General features: G+C 39.6%; 1 protein-coding gene across 4 annotated transcripts; it reads right to left on the reverse strand.

Annotated features, from left to right (window-relative positions):
- Positions 1 to 154: 154 nt before the first annotated feature.
- Positions 155 to 17,731, reverse strand: ptpn22 (protein tyrosine phosphatase non-receptor type 22). Of its 4 annotated transcripts, none has more exons than XM_051949171.1 (27): positions 16,821 to 17,731; positions 14,915 to 15,023; positions 14,225 to 14,301; positions 13,641 to 13,736; positions 13,454 to 13,492; positions 13,126 to 13,197; positions 12,944 to 13,003; positions 12,610 to 12,752; positions 8,314 to 8,380; positions 8,141 to 8,218; positions 7,879 to 7,965; positions 6,944 to 7,496; positions 6,768 to 6,854; positions 6,531 to 6,608; positions 6,209 to 6,280; positions 5,970 to 6,106; positions 4,270 to 4,297; positions 4,009 to 4,113; positions 3,824 to 3,892; positions 3,589 to 3,722; positions 3,394 to 3,421; positions 1,672 to 1,719; positions 1,337 to 1,434; positions 1,218 to 1,248; positions 1,044 to 1,127; positions 905 to 960; positions 155 to 770 (listed from the first exon to the last, which is right to left on the reverse strand). In XM_051949171.1, exons 1-27 carry the CDS (start codon positions 16,920 to 16,922, stop codon positions 693 to 695), a joined length of 2,616 nt encoding a protein of 871 aa, XP_051805131.1. In that variant the 5' UTR covers positions 16,923 to 17,731; the 3' UTR covers positions 155 to 692. The 4 variants fall into 4 exon arrangements, with proteins under 4 accessions (XP_051805131.1, XP_022050898.1, XP_022050899.1 ...); XM_022195206.2 differs by having other exon boundaries at positions 1,672 to 1,734; positions 16,821 to 17,730; XM_022195207.2 differs by having other exon boundaries at positions 853 to 960; positions 1,672 to 1,734; positions 16,821 to 17,730.
- Between the last annotated feature and the right edge of the window lie 389 nt (positions 17,732 to 18,120).

An 18,120-nucleotide genomic window follows, 5' to 3' on the forward strand; every position in this document is an offset into this window, starting at 1 on the left:
TGTCCCTGAACCGATGAATTCTGTTGTTAATGTTAAGGAGACATTTTTAAGGATTTTTGTGAGTCACCTGGCTGGGAAGTTATAGACTGTAGAAAACTGGTAGCAATGTGATTGAGTCTTGTTAAGCAGAAAAAAAAAACACTATTAGAATGCATTGACTTTCAGTATTTTTTAATAAATAATTTCATGTGTAACCAGTGTATGTTATACAGTTTAACTGTACCGTTCCATCACATGCATATTCAATATACATTACATTCTCTGTACCTGAAGACAACAGTTCAAGGTGCTGTTGATGCTTTTAAATATACGGGTTGACGTGTGACACGCATGGTACAGTGAGTGATGTAAAGTCTGTTGTCTTTATAACAGAAAAACTGACGTGATGATGAAATCGAAGCAATCCTATACCCGTTTTCTTTTTTCATGCTGAAGCACAAAGGCACACAAATACATGTCTAAATATATTCCTCGTACACCAAGCTTAACAGCATCGCGTTGAGCATTAAAACAAGAAGTGTAAAACACTCTCACTGCAGGCTGACCACTTCTGCAGGCAAATATTTGAAGAGGTTGAGACTCCTGAGTTTTCAAACGTTCAAGTCACTGGTCTGGGTGGCTGTCCGTGTTGTTTGATGAAGCCCATGTCGCTAATTAAAATCAGCCTCGGTTCATAAATTGTACATAATGGATCAAAGCAGGTAACAAGGGGCTTGTTGTTTGTTCTCTGCTGGGTGCGCTACTGTGGTCCTTTGGATGGTTAGTTCTTCCTGAGACAAAGAGAGGCAACTTTCAGTGCTTTTCAGGTCTACTGGGAGCGATCATATGACTAATGCAATGTATCATTTTGACCATCATTAGCAGCTCCACTCATGATATTTGGAAATAAGTGACTGCCTCAGACCCAGGTCTCTGGATAAGTCCTGGGGCCTTTTGGTTTCCCAAAACGGTTCCCAAATCCTGTGGAAGATGAAAAATGGTGTCATGTATATCATATGCAATTTTGTATCATATATTAATGGCACATTATTGCGTGAGCCCACCAAATTTGAACACTGAAGATGAGGCGCTGTTTGATTGGGATGGAGCTCCAGGTTGAGCAGGAGGAGGTGGAGGTGCTGTTTTAGCTGAGAATGTATTTTACAGTCATTAGTCCTACTTTTTTATTAATGATAAGAGCACATTTATTGACAAATAGTTAAATTAGCTTCACTTACGTTTTGGTTTGTGTCTAAAAAATTTCAGACTCTGGACAAAGGGAACAAACAAAAGTTTAGCCTGCTATACATCACAGTGTGTGTAACTAGTAACTAGATGTACGCGGTTCTTGTGCTACCTTTGTTCTAGACATGCCCTTGTCAGTGCTTTTGTCTGATTTGTTTCCTGACATCTCAGCGTTCAAGGAGGGTCTGCGGTTCACATCATGTTGTTCCACTGGTGGTAATGAACACAGAAACAGAAAGCGAACTTAAATGATTTGTATTTAACACGAGGAGGACCTGTTTCTAAACTGATGTTCTCACATCAAAAGTTTCTGATCAAGAGTAGTTAGCTTTATTGTGCAGTCTTATATAGACTCCATACCAAGCATATGTGTGTCAATTAATAACAGTATGTGTGAGAGAGGCTACTGTGTCGTGCGGATTGTCTTTAATATCTGAAGCGACTCACCACTTCCTCCTTCAGCTGTGACCACAGGAGGTGTAGCGAGCTGCTCTGCTGCGGTGAAGGATACTGCACGAGAAACACTATGATAAAGTACCCCCAGTGTAGAAACAGTCACTTAGAAGAATCATTAACAGCAGACCTTGAATTTTTCCTGTCATGCTTATATTTCTTGCTTTGGTATAGGGTGCCTCCCTGTGGTGAATATATTTACTTCAACATTTTCTTTGTACAGTAACCAGCATGCCGTTGTGTGTACCCAACAAGCAGCACAATGCAGCCTTTCACCACCAATGACAAAATGTATTAAACTGGAGGATTACAGTCAATAAAACCACTTGGTGACTGACCTAAACTGATACTTTCAAGGATATGTGTAAACCCAGTAAATCCATTTAGATTCTAAACTGGGTGTTAATTTACAAAAAACAACAACAATCTCTTTAATGTAAAAATCAAAACTGACTTCTACAAAGTTATGTTAATTAATCAAACATATAATAGGTAAAATGAGCATATGCATAAGTATTCACTCCCTTTAAGTCAACATTCAGTAAATGCACCTTTGGCCACATTTAGAATGTAAGGATAGCTCTCAATCAGCCTTACACATCTGGGCACTGTAACTTTATGCCATTCCTCTTAGTGTAACTGTAGGGTTGCACAGGATTGTTCGCGAACAGCTCTTTACAAATCCAGCTACAAAGTCTCAGTTGGATTGAGGTCTGGTCTCTGACTCGGCCACCCCAAATCAGTCAATTTGTTGTTTTTAAACCACTTCTCTGTATCTTCGGCTGTATGCTTTGGATTATTGTCTTGCTTGGAAACAAATCTACTCCCAAGCAGCTGTTTTCTTGCTGACTGCAACATGTTGCCCTCTAGGATTTCCCAATACTTTGCTACTTTTTTTCTACCCTCTACTGTTTGAAGCTTGTCAGGGCCTGCCGCGATGAAGCATCCCCACTTCATGATGCTGCCACCACCATGCTTAACAATGGGGATGGTGTGCTTGTAGTAATGGGCCATGGTTGGCGTCCACCAGATATAACATCTAGCTCAGTTTTGGTGTCATCAAACCAAAGAATCTACTTCTAGTGGACTTCAGAGTCTCCACATGCCTTCTGGATGCTTGTCAAGATTTAATCTGAGCTTTTTTTTTAACAATGTCTTTCTCTTTGTCACCCTCCCATAAAGCTTAACCCCTCGGAGGAGTCACAGATGTCTTGGCGTCTAACACCATATGTCTACGCATGGATCGAATTTGGTAAGTAACCTTAAAGGAGATGAGAAATTAAGCAATCACATATTTTACTTATGATGTTTATAATTAATTTACATTACCTTGTAGAAATCAGTTTTCACTTTGACACGAAAGAGTCTTTAATTTAATTTCTTGTCCAAAAAAAGCTTGGCAAAATTACTATAATTCAGTGTTGAAAAGCAAAATATTCAACAGGGGTGAACACTTTATAGATGCCGTAGGCTCCAATATCCCTATGACACTCCACAGGACAAAGCAGGTTTAGCAGAACAAAACTGAACTGATCCACAGACCTCCACTGGTAAAATCTCAGCAATGAGCCACTCCACTGCACTAGGTGACATGTTCCTTCATTACATATGGCAAATGTATAAACACATACAGTATTTTGCCAATGTTATATTTAAACGACAAGGTCAGGTAATGTGAAAGCATGGTGTCATGGTTCAGGAGATTACAGAGCTTACCTTGTCTTGGACCTTTAGCTCGAACACTCTGAGGGATACATTTGAAGGAAAAAATGTTGATGTCTTAAAAGACTTAGCATGTTAATCACTAATGCAAGTGACACTGAGGGGTTTAAAAACTGAGTCTGTTAGTATCTGTTTTCAGAACAATGCCCTGAGCCACAGGGCAGGATTCACCTGTTTTATCATTATTACCTTGCTCCTGCTCATTACAGCATCAAATAAGTTCTTGGGCTGAGAGGTGCCATCCCACTCAGACGACATGCCCACCCTCGGTAAGGACTTTGTCGCTTCTAAGGCCCGTGGGCAAAGGAGGGTTTTCTCATGAACTGAAAAGAGCAAAAATCACACAGATTAGGGCTTCATTTAGATAACAACTACATCTATGCAAGATCTGTTTTCCTGTTTAAGCAGGTGATGATATACTGACTCTCTTCTGTGGTGAGAACGAAGGATTCTGGGGTTCTCTCTGGAATGGGGGGTGTCAGTCTATCCTCAGCTGCACAATAAAATACATTCAACACTAACTTCAAACTTATTATTAGGACACGCTCGTTGCGTTGCATGATTTCAAAGCAAAAATGAAAGTTTCAGAGTTCAGCCTGGTGAGCTTACTTTGAAGAGGCTGTGGAGGAGTCACTGGGTCCACTGGCACAGAGCAGTGGTGGAAGTTTGAGGTCGTGTTTGGTGCGAGATCACAGTATTTTGTTGGTACTAGAGCTGTAACAAAAATACCGTACAACTGAAATGATTGCATGTGTTTCAGTGTCTAAATAAGATGTCAAGAAATTCCAAATTTAATAATTGCATATCATAATTTACTACAATGTTAGCTGGATTGGTTATTTTCTAATTTTTATATTGTTAGCATCTTACCTGTGAAGGTCATTTTTGCTCTCAGACTCTGTAAGAAAGAGAAGTGTCTTTTCTGTTATCTGCAGAAATGTTTCAGAACTGCTACATATGCAAATGTGAAGTTAGCTATAGATGTTTAAATCTAACATTTGAGTTCTCACTTCAGGAGGTTAAGTAGGTTGGCTGAATCTCTTTTCAGTTTCTCCTTAAAACATACTAACATCGAACAGCATTTCTTGAATTCACTTGAGTTTTTATCTTCTTAGAACTGTCTTCTATTTTGTTGAATAAAGTGCTTTACCTCTTCAAGCACACTTTTGATACACAATGCTGTGTTTTTATGTCTTTTACATTCTGAGAGTTTTAGGACTTCTTTAATTTTCCTGCCTTGTAAAGCACTTTGTAACCTTGATTTTGAAAAATGCTCTATAAATTACAAATAATTATGATTATTGTAAGAATTACAATTTGTGGGGTTTGGCTCTTTGTAAAGAAAATTATTTTTATTTAACTGAGGTGGAAGGTAAAAGTAGAAGTCCTTCAGTTGTACTCAAACTTTAAAACTTAGGAATAAAGCTAGCCAGAAAAGCTTGTCCTTCCTCAAGACCTCACATTCAGACCAATGCTATACAAGAAGTCAGGTGCAGTGAGGAATGCACAGATCTTTACAAAACAACCATTTAACAAGTCAGGAGGGTAACAATCAGCAGTACACTTTTATGTAGAGGACGGAAGACACTTCCTTTCAGCCTTGGCTCATCTCATCCTGACTACCAGCACAGTTGTGACCAAACACCCACATGTGACCTGACCTCTTAGGGTGTGAATGAGCCCATCAAGAACACCTGTAAGTAGTTGAGCCTCGTGCATGAGAGAGGAAACATTTTCAATAGTCTGCACTTACCACCTTGATTTATAGCTGCTGTAATTACATGACAAACTAGATAATTTAGGCAAGAATAAAAGCTATTTTTCAAATTCCGGGTCACTTAAAATACACTTGAGGAGGTCCAGAGGTCTTCAAAATTTGGTAAGAGCAATTCTTTGTTAGCAGCAGAGGTAAGCACATGCTTTCTTCAGAATATTCCGGACACGGCAATTTTAGTGGATGTTGGGAGTACTGTATTTTCTTTTATACTGCATTTCTTAGAAGTGTAAACTCACAACAATCACACAATATATCATTTAATTTACATAAATTCACTGATGTCTTCTGCCAGCAGAAGCTTCTCCTCCAGTTTGTTTGTCTTTTTGCTGCGATCACGGAAAATATGTGTATGTGTATTCTACGTTATGAATACCTTTTTATTGTTGCTTATTTTACTTGTTAAGTGTTGCAGATACAAAAAGTAAAAAAAACACATAAGTGTTTTGCAGGATAACAGTGAAATTAAAAATAAAATATATACACAAACAGTCAAAACCTTGGGCACACCTTCTCATTCAATGTGATTTTTTTTTTTTTTTTTACGACATTGTACATTAATACTGAGTATTAACGCTTTTTTCTTTACAACATAATGCCATATGTGTTCTTTTATAGTTTCCCTGTCTTCAGTATTAATCTACAATGTAGGAAACAATTCAATCAAAACCACTGAATGAGAAGGTGAATGAAAAGTTTGATGAATACTGACCCAGATGATGACTTTATCGGCACAAATTATGTGAAAACTCAAGTATATAAATCTGCAAAAGAAGAGAATTCATTCTCACAGTACCTTACTCCTCACAAAAGGTTTCGTCTCTTCCTCATAACTAGTGGCAGCTAGCTTTGAGGCCCCGCACCATTCAGAAGACAATCCTAATCTGCTCAGATTTACTGTTGGTGTGACCTCTGACTTTTGCTCCACAGGAGCTGAAAGATAAAAATAATCAATTAATCATTAAATATTCAAATAAATATATGTTTTTTTGCTAAATCGCTGAACATTTCAGATTTGTAATGTTATTTAGTCACCTTGATCAACAGCCAACTCATATGATTCTGGGGTTCTCTCTGGAAGCGGGGGGACAGGTGATGGAGGGCTGCCTAGGAATATGGAAACCAGTATCAGAGTTTGACATTACATGTGGTTAGTATCACCAGCATTTAAACATAATGTGATCAATTTTGGTCCAAAAAGAAAAGAGATGTTTGCTATCCTTCTTTAATGACATTTAGTGCAGACATTTGGAAAAATAATGGCGTTGGCCATTTTCAGAGAGGTGACACTGTCAGAAAAGCAGCACTGACCATATCTAATAGTTTAAGATAATATTTTCCATTTAACTTTTCTTACCTCCCAACTCCCTGACAGCCGCAGCTGCAGCATTGGGTGGAATAATAACCGATAACCTTTCAATGGGATCTGAGGCCGCTAAAAGACAGAATCAAAACATGTTGTAACTTTTAGGATATGTTTTTATCAAGATTAATATAACTACAGAGACATGTGTGCTTGCTTTGATGTGTGCAGTATGGTCATAATGTGCAGTAAATCTTAGACTGATGGCTCCTATTCCAGACTTGCACCAACCTGCATCCACCGCCAGCACATAGGATTCTGGGGTTCGTTCAGGTAGTGGAGGAGGCATCTCCTCACCAGAATGAGCTTTAGTAGTACCTGCAAAGTCCAGGTAAAAACTAAGTTGTACTGTTGTTGTCTGCGCTGCTTATGTTGAGACTAACACATGCAGGGAGATGACCGTTTACCTGAGGTAGTAGAGTTAAGCTCCAGAGTCTGGTCATTCAGAATCAATGAAGGTAAGCTGAAGATGGGACTAACTGTCCACTGTTTGGAGTCTTCTGTGGGGTGTATAGGTGCTTCCTCTGACAAAGGGGAGCTCACAGGAGTGTCAAAGTAGGGGTCCTCCACCATCAGACAAATGGCTGTAGCCACAGCTTGTGAAGGAGGAGGGTTCAGTGATGGTATGTCATTGTTCTCCTGTATCCTCTCCTCGATGAAAGGAGCTCTTGGGCTTGTATCCACCAGTTTAGGTGAGGTCCTGGGTCCCTCACTGAGTTCCTGGAACATAGCCAGATCCTTAGGAAGGGTCTGGAGTAGGTGCCACTGTTGCTGGTCCCACTGCAAGTCCTTGCTTTTCAACGCAATGAGATTTTCTGAAGCAGAGGGCAAAGGAGTGAAGTGCTGTGGTAGAGCTTCCCTCTCCTCGTCGAGCAGGTGCTGGAACTGTGGCATCAAATCAAACTCTTCAGGGTCACATAACTCGCTGTCAGTGATGGCAGCAGACTGGACCATTGTCACCTGGCCAGTTTAAAGGAGGAGAGTTTGTGAACAGGATTTGATGAATGAAGACAATTTGTATATAAATGTATAAGATATGTAGATTCTGCTTGTTTAACTTTTACAGTGAGTGAGGGCAAAACTGTAAATTATACGAGTAAATGTCGAACAAATGACTACCTTGTTAACGAGCGTTACTGACGCAGGCTTAAGCCCCTAGTTTGATGATTTTCCACTCATCTATAATAATGCAACCGAAACCACAAGAGAGCCTGCCACATCTGATGCTTCTGTTGATAGTCACGGTTATGCTTCTCACTTCATGTTGGTGTGCGCTTATGCATTTCCACTGTTTCTGTTTACTCTGGCTCTTTCACAAAGGTGTGTTCCTATAGTCGCTCACCTCATTCTGGCAGGTCTGTGCATCCATGGACTGCAAATATCTCTCAAACAGTAGCTTGATGGTTCTGTAGACCAGCTCGTATTGTTCCTGAGGTGAAACAACGGCATCAGAATACTATAATAGGTGACATGGCCCTGGGCTATGACGCATGAAACACAAATCATCAAAAGAGCTTTGGCAGAAGGAAACAACTGACATTAAGAACGGCTCGAAATGTGGGTTTGTTTGCTGGAACATTTGTTTGAAAGAAAAAAGCGAGCACCTTGGTTTGAACCAAAGAGGGCCTCTGGGTTCTCATGTTTTCAACTAAACTGTAGATACTGAAATCTGAAGTGATCATCTGTAAATGAGGACAGAAAGAGCAGAATGTAATTAGGATATTTTTGCAGTTAAAAACGCATTATGAGAAAATGATGTACAGAAAATAGTATCTACCTGTTTCATGAGGAGATTCCAGGTGTAATCGATGGCACAGAGGGCTCCTGTTCTACCACAACCAGCACTGGAATCACAGCAGCATAAACTCACATTCTGACCAATTATTATTACAATTATTAGGCACAGAGAAGTGATGGAATTCATAAGACATGATGACATGATTGTCTGTTTTCTTGCACTCATTGCTCTCCATTGCAAGAATGTCACCCATCCGGTGCTCTTAGCCGGTTTGCACAAATGCTAATAAGTCATTTAAGGTCCTTGATTAATCCTCTTAAAAGGGCTTATCTCAGTTGAATAACTTGACTTGGTGAGAACAGCTTAGAAAGATAATATTATGAATACAAGATGGTAAACTCAAAGCATGACAGTTTGAGTCACAAGATGCTTTTTCGAGTGAAACATCACTGACAGGAGCCTTTTCAGCAGCTGTGTGTTGGTGAACTCCCTCAGCAGTGGAGTGACTGTCTGACATGTAGGTTGGATCTGCCACTGACTCAACATTCCATTTTTGACGCATCGCCTTCAGAAAGATGTGGCAAGTTTTGAAACCGCATTTTTCTACCGCCTTTAAACGGTTACATAATGTGTAAATTGCAGCCACAAATAAACTATGACATAAATTTTCAGGGAAGAGACAAAACTAAAAGAAAATATGCACTTCATTACACTTAGAAATAACATAATTGTGTAAAACCAAGCATTAGACTAAGTAGTTGAATGTCCTAAGAGTTGAGTCCACGCATCATCCATGTTTGTAAAAACAACTGTTTCAAATTTAAATCTTACTAAACTGAGTAAGAAAAACAAAACCCACTGTGACGAGAAGCAATTTGAAAAGTCTCCAAACTGAGCTACACATATCTTCTCATCTCAAGTACTCCTCTACAGCTGCTTCAATTTGATACCCTCAAAAGGTTAGTAGGCTCGTGGTTCAATAGTTTCACATTGATTCATGAAAAGAAATACTTCTAATCAAGCACAGAACACAAATACATGCAGCTGTCTGGCTGTCTGATGCAGGTGGCAATACTTGAGTCTGACTAAGTGGAATTTTCAATACAATGTAAATGTAAATAGTGTAAGCGTTGGAAAAACTGAGGGGAAATGCCCACACATGTGCTTTCAGACCTAGTGGGTCGTTGGCTAACCGCCTGTACACATTTCCTGTCGAGAAGAAAGAGAGGAGGGGCCAAACGTCTCAGACCTAATGCAGGGGGGCATGTACACGCTGCCCACAACGCTTTGCTCCCATAGCAACTAGTCAATCAAAACCAGAAGTGCAACGTTTCTGTGATCTGTGCTTGCTTTAGAGTTTTCATACACCGGAACAGAAGACAAATTTCATACATTGTTGCAATTTCTACTTGTGATACTGTATAAAAAACAACAACAAAAACATGTAGCAATTTATTCTAATAACAATAAAGATAAGTTTCATTTTTATAGTACACTGTTCAACCAAAAAATATATTTAAACTGTCAAAATAGTTCAACTGATTAAAAATGGCAAGCAAACATTATGAAGCAGTTCTAAAATGCAATGAAACCAAGCAGAAAATGAAGCTGCATTTTCAAAGCTTGATGGTGCTAAGCTAGGTGTGATTTGCTAGTCAAGACTCTTTGCACACCCTGAAGTCTGTTCACAGTTCCAGATAAAAGAAAAATGCAATAGCTATAATTAGTGACAGTTTTTTTTTTTTGCACGAGAAAGCGGAAGATAAGATCTGACTTTTTCTTACAAATGTAAACATGTTACCTTAGTGACATATTTGTGTGGTTTCTAAAATCTTTGTCTGAACTTATAATGTCAGTCTCAAAGCTTTTAGAGTCTGACACAACCTGTATTGTAAAAAAGTTCCGTAGACCTCTGTCTGTTAGTTTATGCTAACTTGTTTTCACAAAGTGATGTCACCCAGCTTGTAATGTTCTTTAAGCAGTGAGTCAAACATCATCTGCATAGCTAGGAAAGTTTGCTTATTTAGGAAAATGCACCATGATGTTGAAATTATCTGGCCAGTTGGGAGCATGAACAGTGAGAATATGAAAAACCTCAATGTAGTTTCACACCAAAATGTCTAATAGCTTTGTTGGTCCACAGTGCAAAATGTATTCACAATAAATTCCGCACAATTTTGACATGCCTCTGATGTTCTTTGGCTTGTATCCTCATCAAAGTACCCTTGCCCTTAAAAACTACATCGTTCTGCATTAGGAGGGGTGGGCTGGTGGTGTATATTACCAAACACTAAGCCAGTATGATTCGTATTTGGAACAATTCATTTTAATGTTACAGGCATAACATTATGACCACCTGCCTAATATTGTGTTTGTCCCTCTTATGTGGTCAAAAACAGTCCAGAGGACCTCTCAGGGTGTCCAATGGTGTCTGGCACCAGGATGTTGGCAGTGGATCCTTTGGGTACTCTGAGTTGTGCAGTGGAGCATCTGTGAATCAAACTTGTTCCACTGCATCCTGTTGATGCTTGATCAAAATAGGGTCTTGGAAGTTTGGAGGTAAAATCAGCATCTTGTTGTTCCTGATTGTTTTATGTTTTTGCAATGTGGGGAGGTGCGTTTTCCTTCAGGAGTAGGCCAGTGACATTTCGGATTTCCATTTGCATGAAAGAGTGTGCTTGTTCTGGGACAACTTTTATTTGTGTGTCTAAGTCTCATCAACACAGATGCCAGAATCTGAGGTTTTCTTGCAAAACTCCACATCGTACCAATAGGATCGATGTCATTCACTTCACCTGTCAGTGGTCATAATGTTGCGGCTCGCTGGTGTATATTTACACTTCAGTGTGATTTTAGTCACCCTTTGTTACTTGACTTTTGATTAGATGAGATGGTGTAAATAAAAGTATAGATCCATGGTGAGAACAGAATGTAGTGATTTGATGAGTCAGGTGGAGAACTTTTTCACGAGAGGTTGGGAATCCTGGTGGAAGCCCCAAATTAATGTTGGCCCAAAAACAATCTCCACACTGATGGAACCATTGACTTTGAACCACATTCTCAGTGCATGTGGACTTTGGGCTATCCTACTGTTAAACCATTTAGTGCATGCAGGCACTAATATCAATTTTTTGATGCTATTTTGCACTCCAGCTACAGAGTTCTCTGAAGGACTTGTCCACAGGTCATAGCAAAATTGATGACATATAAACATGATTGTCCTAGCCCACGCAAAAGGTACACAAACCACGGGTTGATAATTCAGGGCAGAAATCCACAGACTAGATGACGGGTGATTTTCAGTCATATGATCTTCAGATGTTTATGGCTTGCCTGATGTTTGGTAGTTCGCAAAAATGCCAAACGGGATGTCCCAAACAGGAACTGATCTCATCAAACTCAGAATGAAACAGGAGTCCAAATCCCATTTCTAAAAATTTTAAAAGCACCATGACTTGCAAATTTCCAATTTCATAGCTTTTTAAGCATTTTTATGTGTCCCCAGTTTGTCTATAGACCCAGAAAATATTAAGAGATTCCACTAGTTTCTTTCTTTTGTCCATAAATCAGAAAGCGTCTCTGAATGGCCCTCTGATGGCCCTTTCACACTGAATACCACAACTGCACCACTGTTCTTTGAAACTCATTCATTTCAGTGGCTTGTACTGTGTAACTACAGTTTGCCATTGTGTCAAGCATATTTTCTTTGTTAGTTTGTTGCTTTTTCCAGATTTCCACCTGCTGCAGCTTTAAGTTTATGCATCAAAATAGGTCGAGGAAAAGACCATGGATTGGGTTGAAAACAAACGCAAATCGCCAGTGGAACGGGTTCGGAGCCCTGTGGGACACCACGTGGAATATAATAAGTAAATGAAGCATGTTTACCAACTCAGACAAATGAAAAAACTGCCTCCCAGTTAGATAAGTGTGAAAACCGCTAACATCCTTTTAGAGAAATGAAGAATAAATCCTTTCATGTGTCTAAAAGTATAAAATAATTTTGTTAACACCATGACAAAAGCATTTCGTAACATCAACACTTTTCTGAGGTCATTTCAGACTTTTCTGAAGGCCCTTCTGTGCTGTGATTTTCTCTGTGTGGTTTTGAAAGTCAAATCAATATTTGCTGTGGATGTTGTTATCACCGAGGAAGCTATTTAACTGTCAATTCAGGCCTTTTGCTTTGTTGATGATGGAGATGATTGAATTGGATCAAGGACTTTTTGTTTTATACAGATTTTTTTTTTTTTTTTTTTTTTTAGAATTAAACATATACTTCTTTGAGGTAAAAAAAAAAATTGTTCAACAAATTCAAGTTCTAAAGGAATGACTGACCTGCAGTGGATACAAATAGGGATGTCATCATGGGCTTGATGGGAACGCATCTCATTCAACATGTCTAGAATGGGAGGGATGGAGTCTGGGACACCATGATCTGGCCAGTTGACATAGTGAAGCTGCTTCAGAGTTCGACTAGACTGCAAAAATAAAAAGTAGACAAATACATTTAGTGTACCTTTTACTATCATATGGGTTATCATATGTAACCATTTACATGAATTAGTAAACCTGTGTGAAAGATGTCCAGTAGGAAATTTCAACAACTGCCTTCCATCTTTGTAGCAGTAAACAAAACATCATCTGATCATCATCTATAAACAGTGCTTACGTTGCGGTAAGTCAACCTTAACGTCCTTGACAGATAGTCTCCTTTATTTTCCTCAGAGACCTGTACAAAGATATGAGCCAATGTGAATGTGTTCAATATTAAATAGGTAGCATGAAATTATAATTACAGCATATGTTCCAGGAACATGTCAAAGTAGGAAGCGTAAGAGCAAAAATACTCACACAGTTAACTGTAAAAGGTTCGCAAACAAATGACTCCTGTTGTTTCTGAGGCCAGTAGACCTCACATTTTTTCTAAAAAAATGTAAAGAAACAAAAAAAACAAAGGGTAAAGAAACCACTCTGTTTTTCACAGTTTAAATGTAAATTTCACGTTTTTACACCCATATGCAAACTCAACAAAATGGCCTTCAAGATGCACATCAGACCAACACTCACAGTGATATAATAAAAATGGTTTACGCAATCACACTGAGTTAAACACGATATACAGGCATATTTATATATATATATATATATATATATATATAGCATATAAAGAAAGCGTTACCTTCCCCATCTCAAATTCTCGACAGGCCATCACTACGACCTAGAGTCAAAAAAGACAATAGGAGATGTAATGTACCAAAATATAACACGGAGACCTTTTTACCTCAGTGCATGTAGCCATGATTATCATTTTAAAGCATTCTACTTGGCCTGAGAACAACATGGCTGTGTCCACAGTTGAGTGGTACCTGTATGTTGTATTCCCAAAGCATCCTCAGGAAGTCCACTACTGTGTGTGGCAGAGGACCCTGAGTAGCAATGTAAGCCCTGGAACCCGACACTCCCTGTACACAGAACAAAGCTTATTCTTAGGAGCACAGAGGACGTTCATACATTTGCATAGTAGCTATATATAGTAATTATATATATGTATGTGTGTAGGTGCTGCTTATACAATGTGATTGATGTAGTGATAGTTATTGCAGTGACACTGTCAGCCCAGCTCGCAGGCAATGTTCACACAACTCTGGCCAACAGTAGTTACAAATAGTCATAATGTTTCAAAGAAAATGTTCTAGTTTAATCTTCAATGAACAATTAAAAGTATAAATGTTACATGACAACAAAAAGGGAGAAAATCAATGCAACATTTAAAACACGTCTTAAGAATGTTGGGGTTACATTCTTACAATGTCATGACCAAACATGCCTTCAGAGAAATGTATTCTACCTGTAACAACATTCTGAGACATTTTTTGGTAAATTTTATTCGAACTTTGCAGAACTGTCTCAGAATGTATTGAGAACAAAAGAAGTCTGGCTGGGCGTTTACCTTGATGAAACTGGCGTTGATGTAGTCTGTGTCATTTTTAGCTGTGGTGAGAGTGAGCTTTACTCTGCTGTGGTCAACTAAAGGAAGAGCAATATGTAGTCAAAGCATGTCACAGAACTCAGCACTCGTGATTGTGTTGTAGCTTTTCACAACCTTATGATAAAATAATGAGAAAACATAAGAATAAAAGCAAAATGAATACATATTATTATACTATATATGCACATATATTTATTTGTTATAACTGTATACTATATTTCAACATTGTCCAATGACAATACATGTAGGATGCTTTTTTATTACAAAATAGTAATGCTGATCAAATTAATCGAATCAGATAAATATAGTTTATCAACATCTGTAGTCACACTCGAATCATTATACTAATCTAACCCAACACTATACCAGTATGTCATTTCATAACATGTTTTTTAGGTCATCTGTACCGCAGTGAAGGCTATCATACACCTGAAATGTGATTGAGCGCCATTATTGCTATTAGCATCATGCAAACTATTTATTTATTTATTTATCTGTATTTTTCAGTATTTATGTTTCATGGGGTATGGTGGTAACTCAGAAAGAGAAATCTAACACTTGTCTAAACTGCCTAAATGTAGACTCAGAGATAATTATCATGATTGAAAGCAGAAATGCAATTTCTATAAATGTGTACTGAGTAAAGCTTACAGGGTAGAATGTCCTTGTATCGGTTCTTCTTGATGTTTTCCTGTTTTTCTGCTGTCTTTGTGGGGTAGGTCTTGTCAGTGCGATACTTCGTTGACTGATTTTTCAACCTCTGAAAAACACAAGAGAAATGTTAGACCCGCTTCATGGCATTTTTGTCATAATTCCTTGATAAGCAAATGTCAACTGACTTTTTGGTTACAGAGTATCACACAAAGTGCAACTCTTTTCAGATCAGTTGTACACTGCTGATGTACACTACCCACACAAAGGAGTCTTAATGTTCTGTCTTGTTGAGATTGTGTCAGAGAGGTTATGTTTAATCTCCATCGTCACTATTGAGCCTCTGTTGGAAGAATTTCTTACTAAGTCTCAACCGCAGTTCAATAGAAGGCATGTGGAAGCTCTGAAGTCAACTGAAGGACAGTTTGTGAGTCTGATGAGATCAAAATTGAGCTTTTCGGCCATTGGGCTTGATAGTATGTGGCAGACAGCAAACACTGCACATTAGCATAAAACACAGCGTGCCCAGCACAAAGCACGGTGGTGGTAGCGTCACGATGTGGGGATGATTCTCGAGATCAGATCTCAATTCAACTGATAATTGGGGGGGGTACTTATGCAGTTACTATTTTTACGCTTTTTTGTCTTTCGTCTTTTATAAATTCTTGTCCAAAAAGCTGAATTGATAACTGACCATGATTCAATGTTGAAAAGCAAAAAAAAGGGGAAAACTTCCAAGTGTGTCACAAAAATGGGGCAGCATGGATCAGTGGGTAGAGTGGCCGTCTTGTAACTGGAAGATTGCCGGTTTGATCCTCGTCCCGTCGTGCTCATGTCGAGGTGTCCCTGAGCAAGATACCTAACCCCTAATTGCTCCTGGTGGGTCGTGGTTAGCGCCTTGCATGGCAGCTTCCGCCATCAGTGTGTGAATGGGTGAGTGTGATGTATCATGTAAAGTGCTTTGGATAAAAAAGCGCTATAGAAATACAACCATTTAAATGGGCAAATCACATGTCAACATGGTCACTTTTTATGTGATTCAAGCCCAGATGAAGGCTTTATGACTCATTTAGCTTGAAGCTGACACGATGCCTCATAAACTCCAAGGATTTGCAGCCTAAATTGACTCAGAACGTCTGACACAAGCTAAACTCATGCCTTCAGTTGTTGAGACACTGGCCTTTTTGTTCAGAGGCCAGTTCTCACAGTTCCAAAAAGTCTGTTAAAGGCCTCATGGACCATCTGCGTTTCGAACACCACAGAGCGCTTTTTGTCCTTAAGGGAAGTGATGCAATAGACCCCTTCCTCTGCAGCGCTTGTGGTGGTAGCAGTATGACAGCAGGAGGGTTGCATTTGAAGCACATGCCGCTGTCCTTCGGCACTGGCATGTCACTCATCACCATGGTAGCAGCCCATAGGTGATGTCATCCTGAGGCTTAAAACTTCTAATGAAGATTTGTGTGTGTGTGTTGTGCGTGTACGTGGGTGTGTGTGTGTGTGTGTGTGTGTGTGTGTATACATGATGTGCTTGTTGCTAGTGCTAGTCATTGTTAGTTGATAAAAGTTTCTGCATTTGCCTATGAGTCTTCCTCGTTGATGTATCCTCCTTGACAAGCATCGGCGCAAAGAGGAAGCACAAAAATGGCGTTAATACAATAGCAGTATGGTACTTCCCTGAACATAAAGTCTTCTGTACAGATCTGAAAGTCTAGAACACTGCGAGCTTTCATTTTCACTCTGCTTACTGTCAATTCATTCAGTATCAACAACGATAATATGTTTTACATGGTTTGCAATCATGTGGTAATGAAAATCACAGGGGAAGTGCCATCTATGTTGAGACTTCCTCCACTTAGAAGCTCAAAACAGTGCTTTAATAAAGAAAGGAACATGACAGATGACTCACCGCAAACTCCCCAGCAATGCCATTCAGTGCCCCCTTGTCAACAGCCTCCTGTCTCTCCAGCTGAGCCAGGAAGCCCCTCAGTATCCAGGCCTGCTGCTCCATTGCTGGCTGTACACTGCCTGGGATTGGACACCTTTCACAGGCATGTCAGGACACAAAGGTCCTGGTCCACAGGTCATGGAGTAGAGCTGTCACAGTTTAAGTCCAGGGCTGTGGCACTTCTGCTGCTGCTGCTACACGGAGCACTTCTCTATTGCTCACTCTCACATCAAGGAACTATTGTGAGGGAACGAATGATTTGTCTTAGAGGAAGCAAGAGTAAGCTAACAGGTTCTGTGGTCAGATTAAAAATATTGCCGCGCCCCCTGTCTCTCACTGGGTCCTAAAGTCACTCGAGTGTTTGATTGCATGAAAGTGTTGCAGAGAGAATGTCAGGGAAACACCCACAGAAACAGTGGGCCACACATTTATGCATATAGGCAGACACAAACAGCTGATCCTATCCAAAGTCAGTTGCAGGCAGTGCAGGCGGTCGAGCCTGTTGGACAGCATTCAGGACACACAAGAGGAGTGGAGGAAGGATGAGCAGGGATGGAGGCTGAGGCAGAAGGAGTGGTGAACTGAGAGCATGTCTGAGAATCCTGCAAGTCCTGATATACTCAGTCTCACTTACTGTGTCAGCACTAACCTGTCCTGTCTCTGGAAGGTTTTCATTTACCCACTTTATGTAAACAGTTGCCATTCCCCCCCCCAATTCAAGACAAAACAGCATCACACAAATTTGTTGGTGAAACTGTTCAAACTCAATCAACTTATTGTAATTTGTTTAAAGGGTATGAAGCTCCATTTCTTTTTCATTTTCCACCAAGAAGACTTTAAAGAGCAGTGGGAGGAGCTCCGTTTAAAGAAACTAAGGTAATCAGTCACCCATGCAAGACTTTCCTTTAGAGTGTGTGTGTGTGTGTGTGTGTGTGTGTGTGTGTGTGTGTGTGTGTGTGTGTGTGTGTGTGTGTGTGTGTGTGTGTGTGTGTGTGTGTGTGTGTGTGTGTGTGTGTGTGTGTGTGTGTGTGTGTGTGTGTGTGTGTGTGTGTGTGTGTGTGTGTGTGTGTGTGTGTGTGTGTGTAGCAAGCTTAGCATTAAAAAGAAAATGAACAAGAATAGTGATATGTATACTTACTGAAGGAGTTGACGTGCAGATCATGTGTGAAGAAGTTACTAATTCTGCATCGATTACATTCAGAAGTGTGTCTTCTCATGTGATTTATGACCAAGACAGTCTAAACATGCATTGCAGCGTTCA

This window comes from Acanthochromis polyacanthus, chromosome 6 (assembly GCF_021347895.1).
Source record: "Acanthochromis polyacanthus isolate Apoly-LR-REF ecotype Palm Island chromosome 6, KAUST_Apoly_ChrSc, whole genome shotgun sequence".
In the NCBI taxonomy this organism is placed as follows: Eukaryota; Metazoa; Chordata; class Actinopteri; family Pomacentridae; genus Acanthochromis; species Acanthochromis polyacanthus.

Excerpts from the sequence above, each read along its gene's own strand:
- ptpn22 (XM_022195206.2), bottom strand. The coding sequence starts at position 16,922 with ATGGAGCAGCAGGCCTGGATACTGAGGGGCTTCCTGGCTCAGCTGGAG. Across the intron at positions 6,281-6,530 it reads GGCTGTCAGGGAGTTGGGAG|GCAGCCCTCCATCACCTGTC; the intron begins GTAAGAAAAGTT and ends CCATATTCCTAG. Across the intron at positions 961-1,043 it reads ATCTTCAGTGTTCAAATTTG|GATTTGGGAACCGTTTTGGG; the intron begins GTGGGCTCACGC and ends CATCTTCCACAG.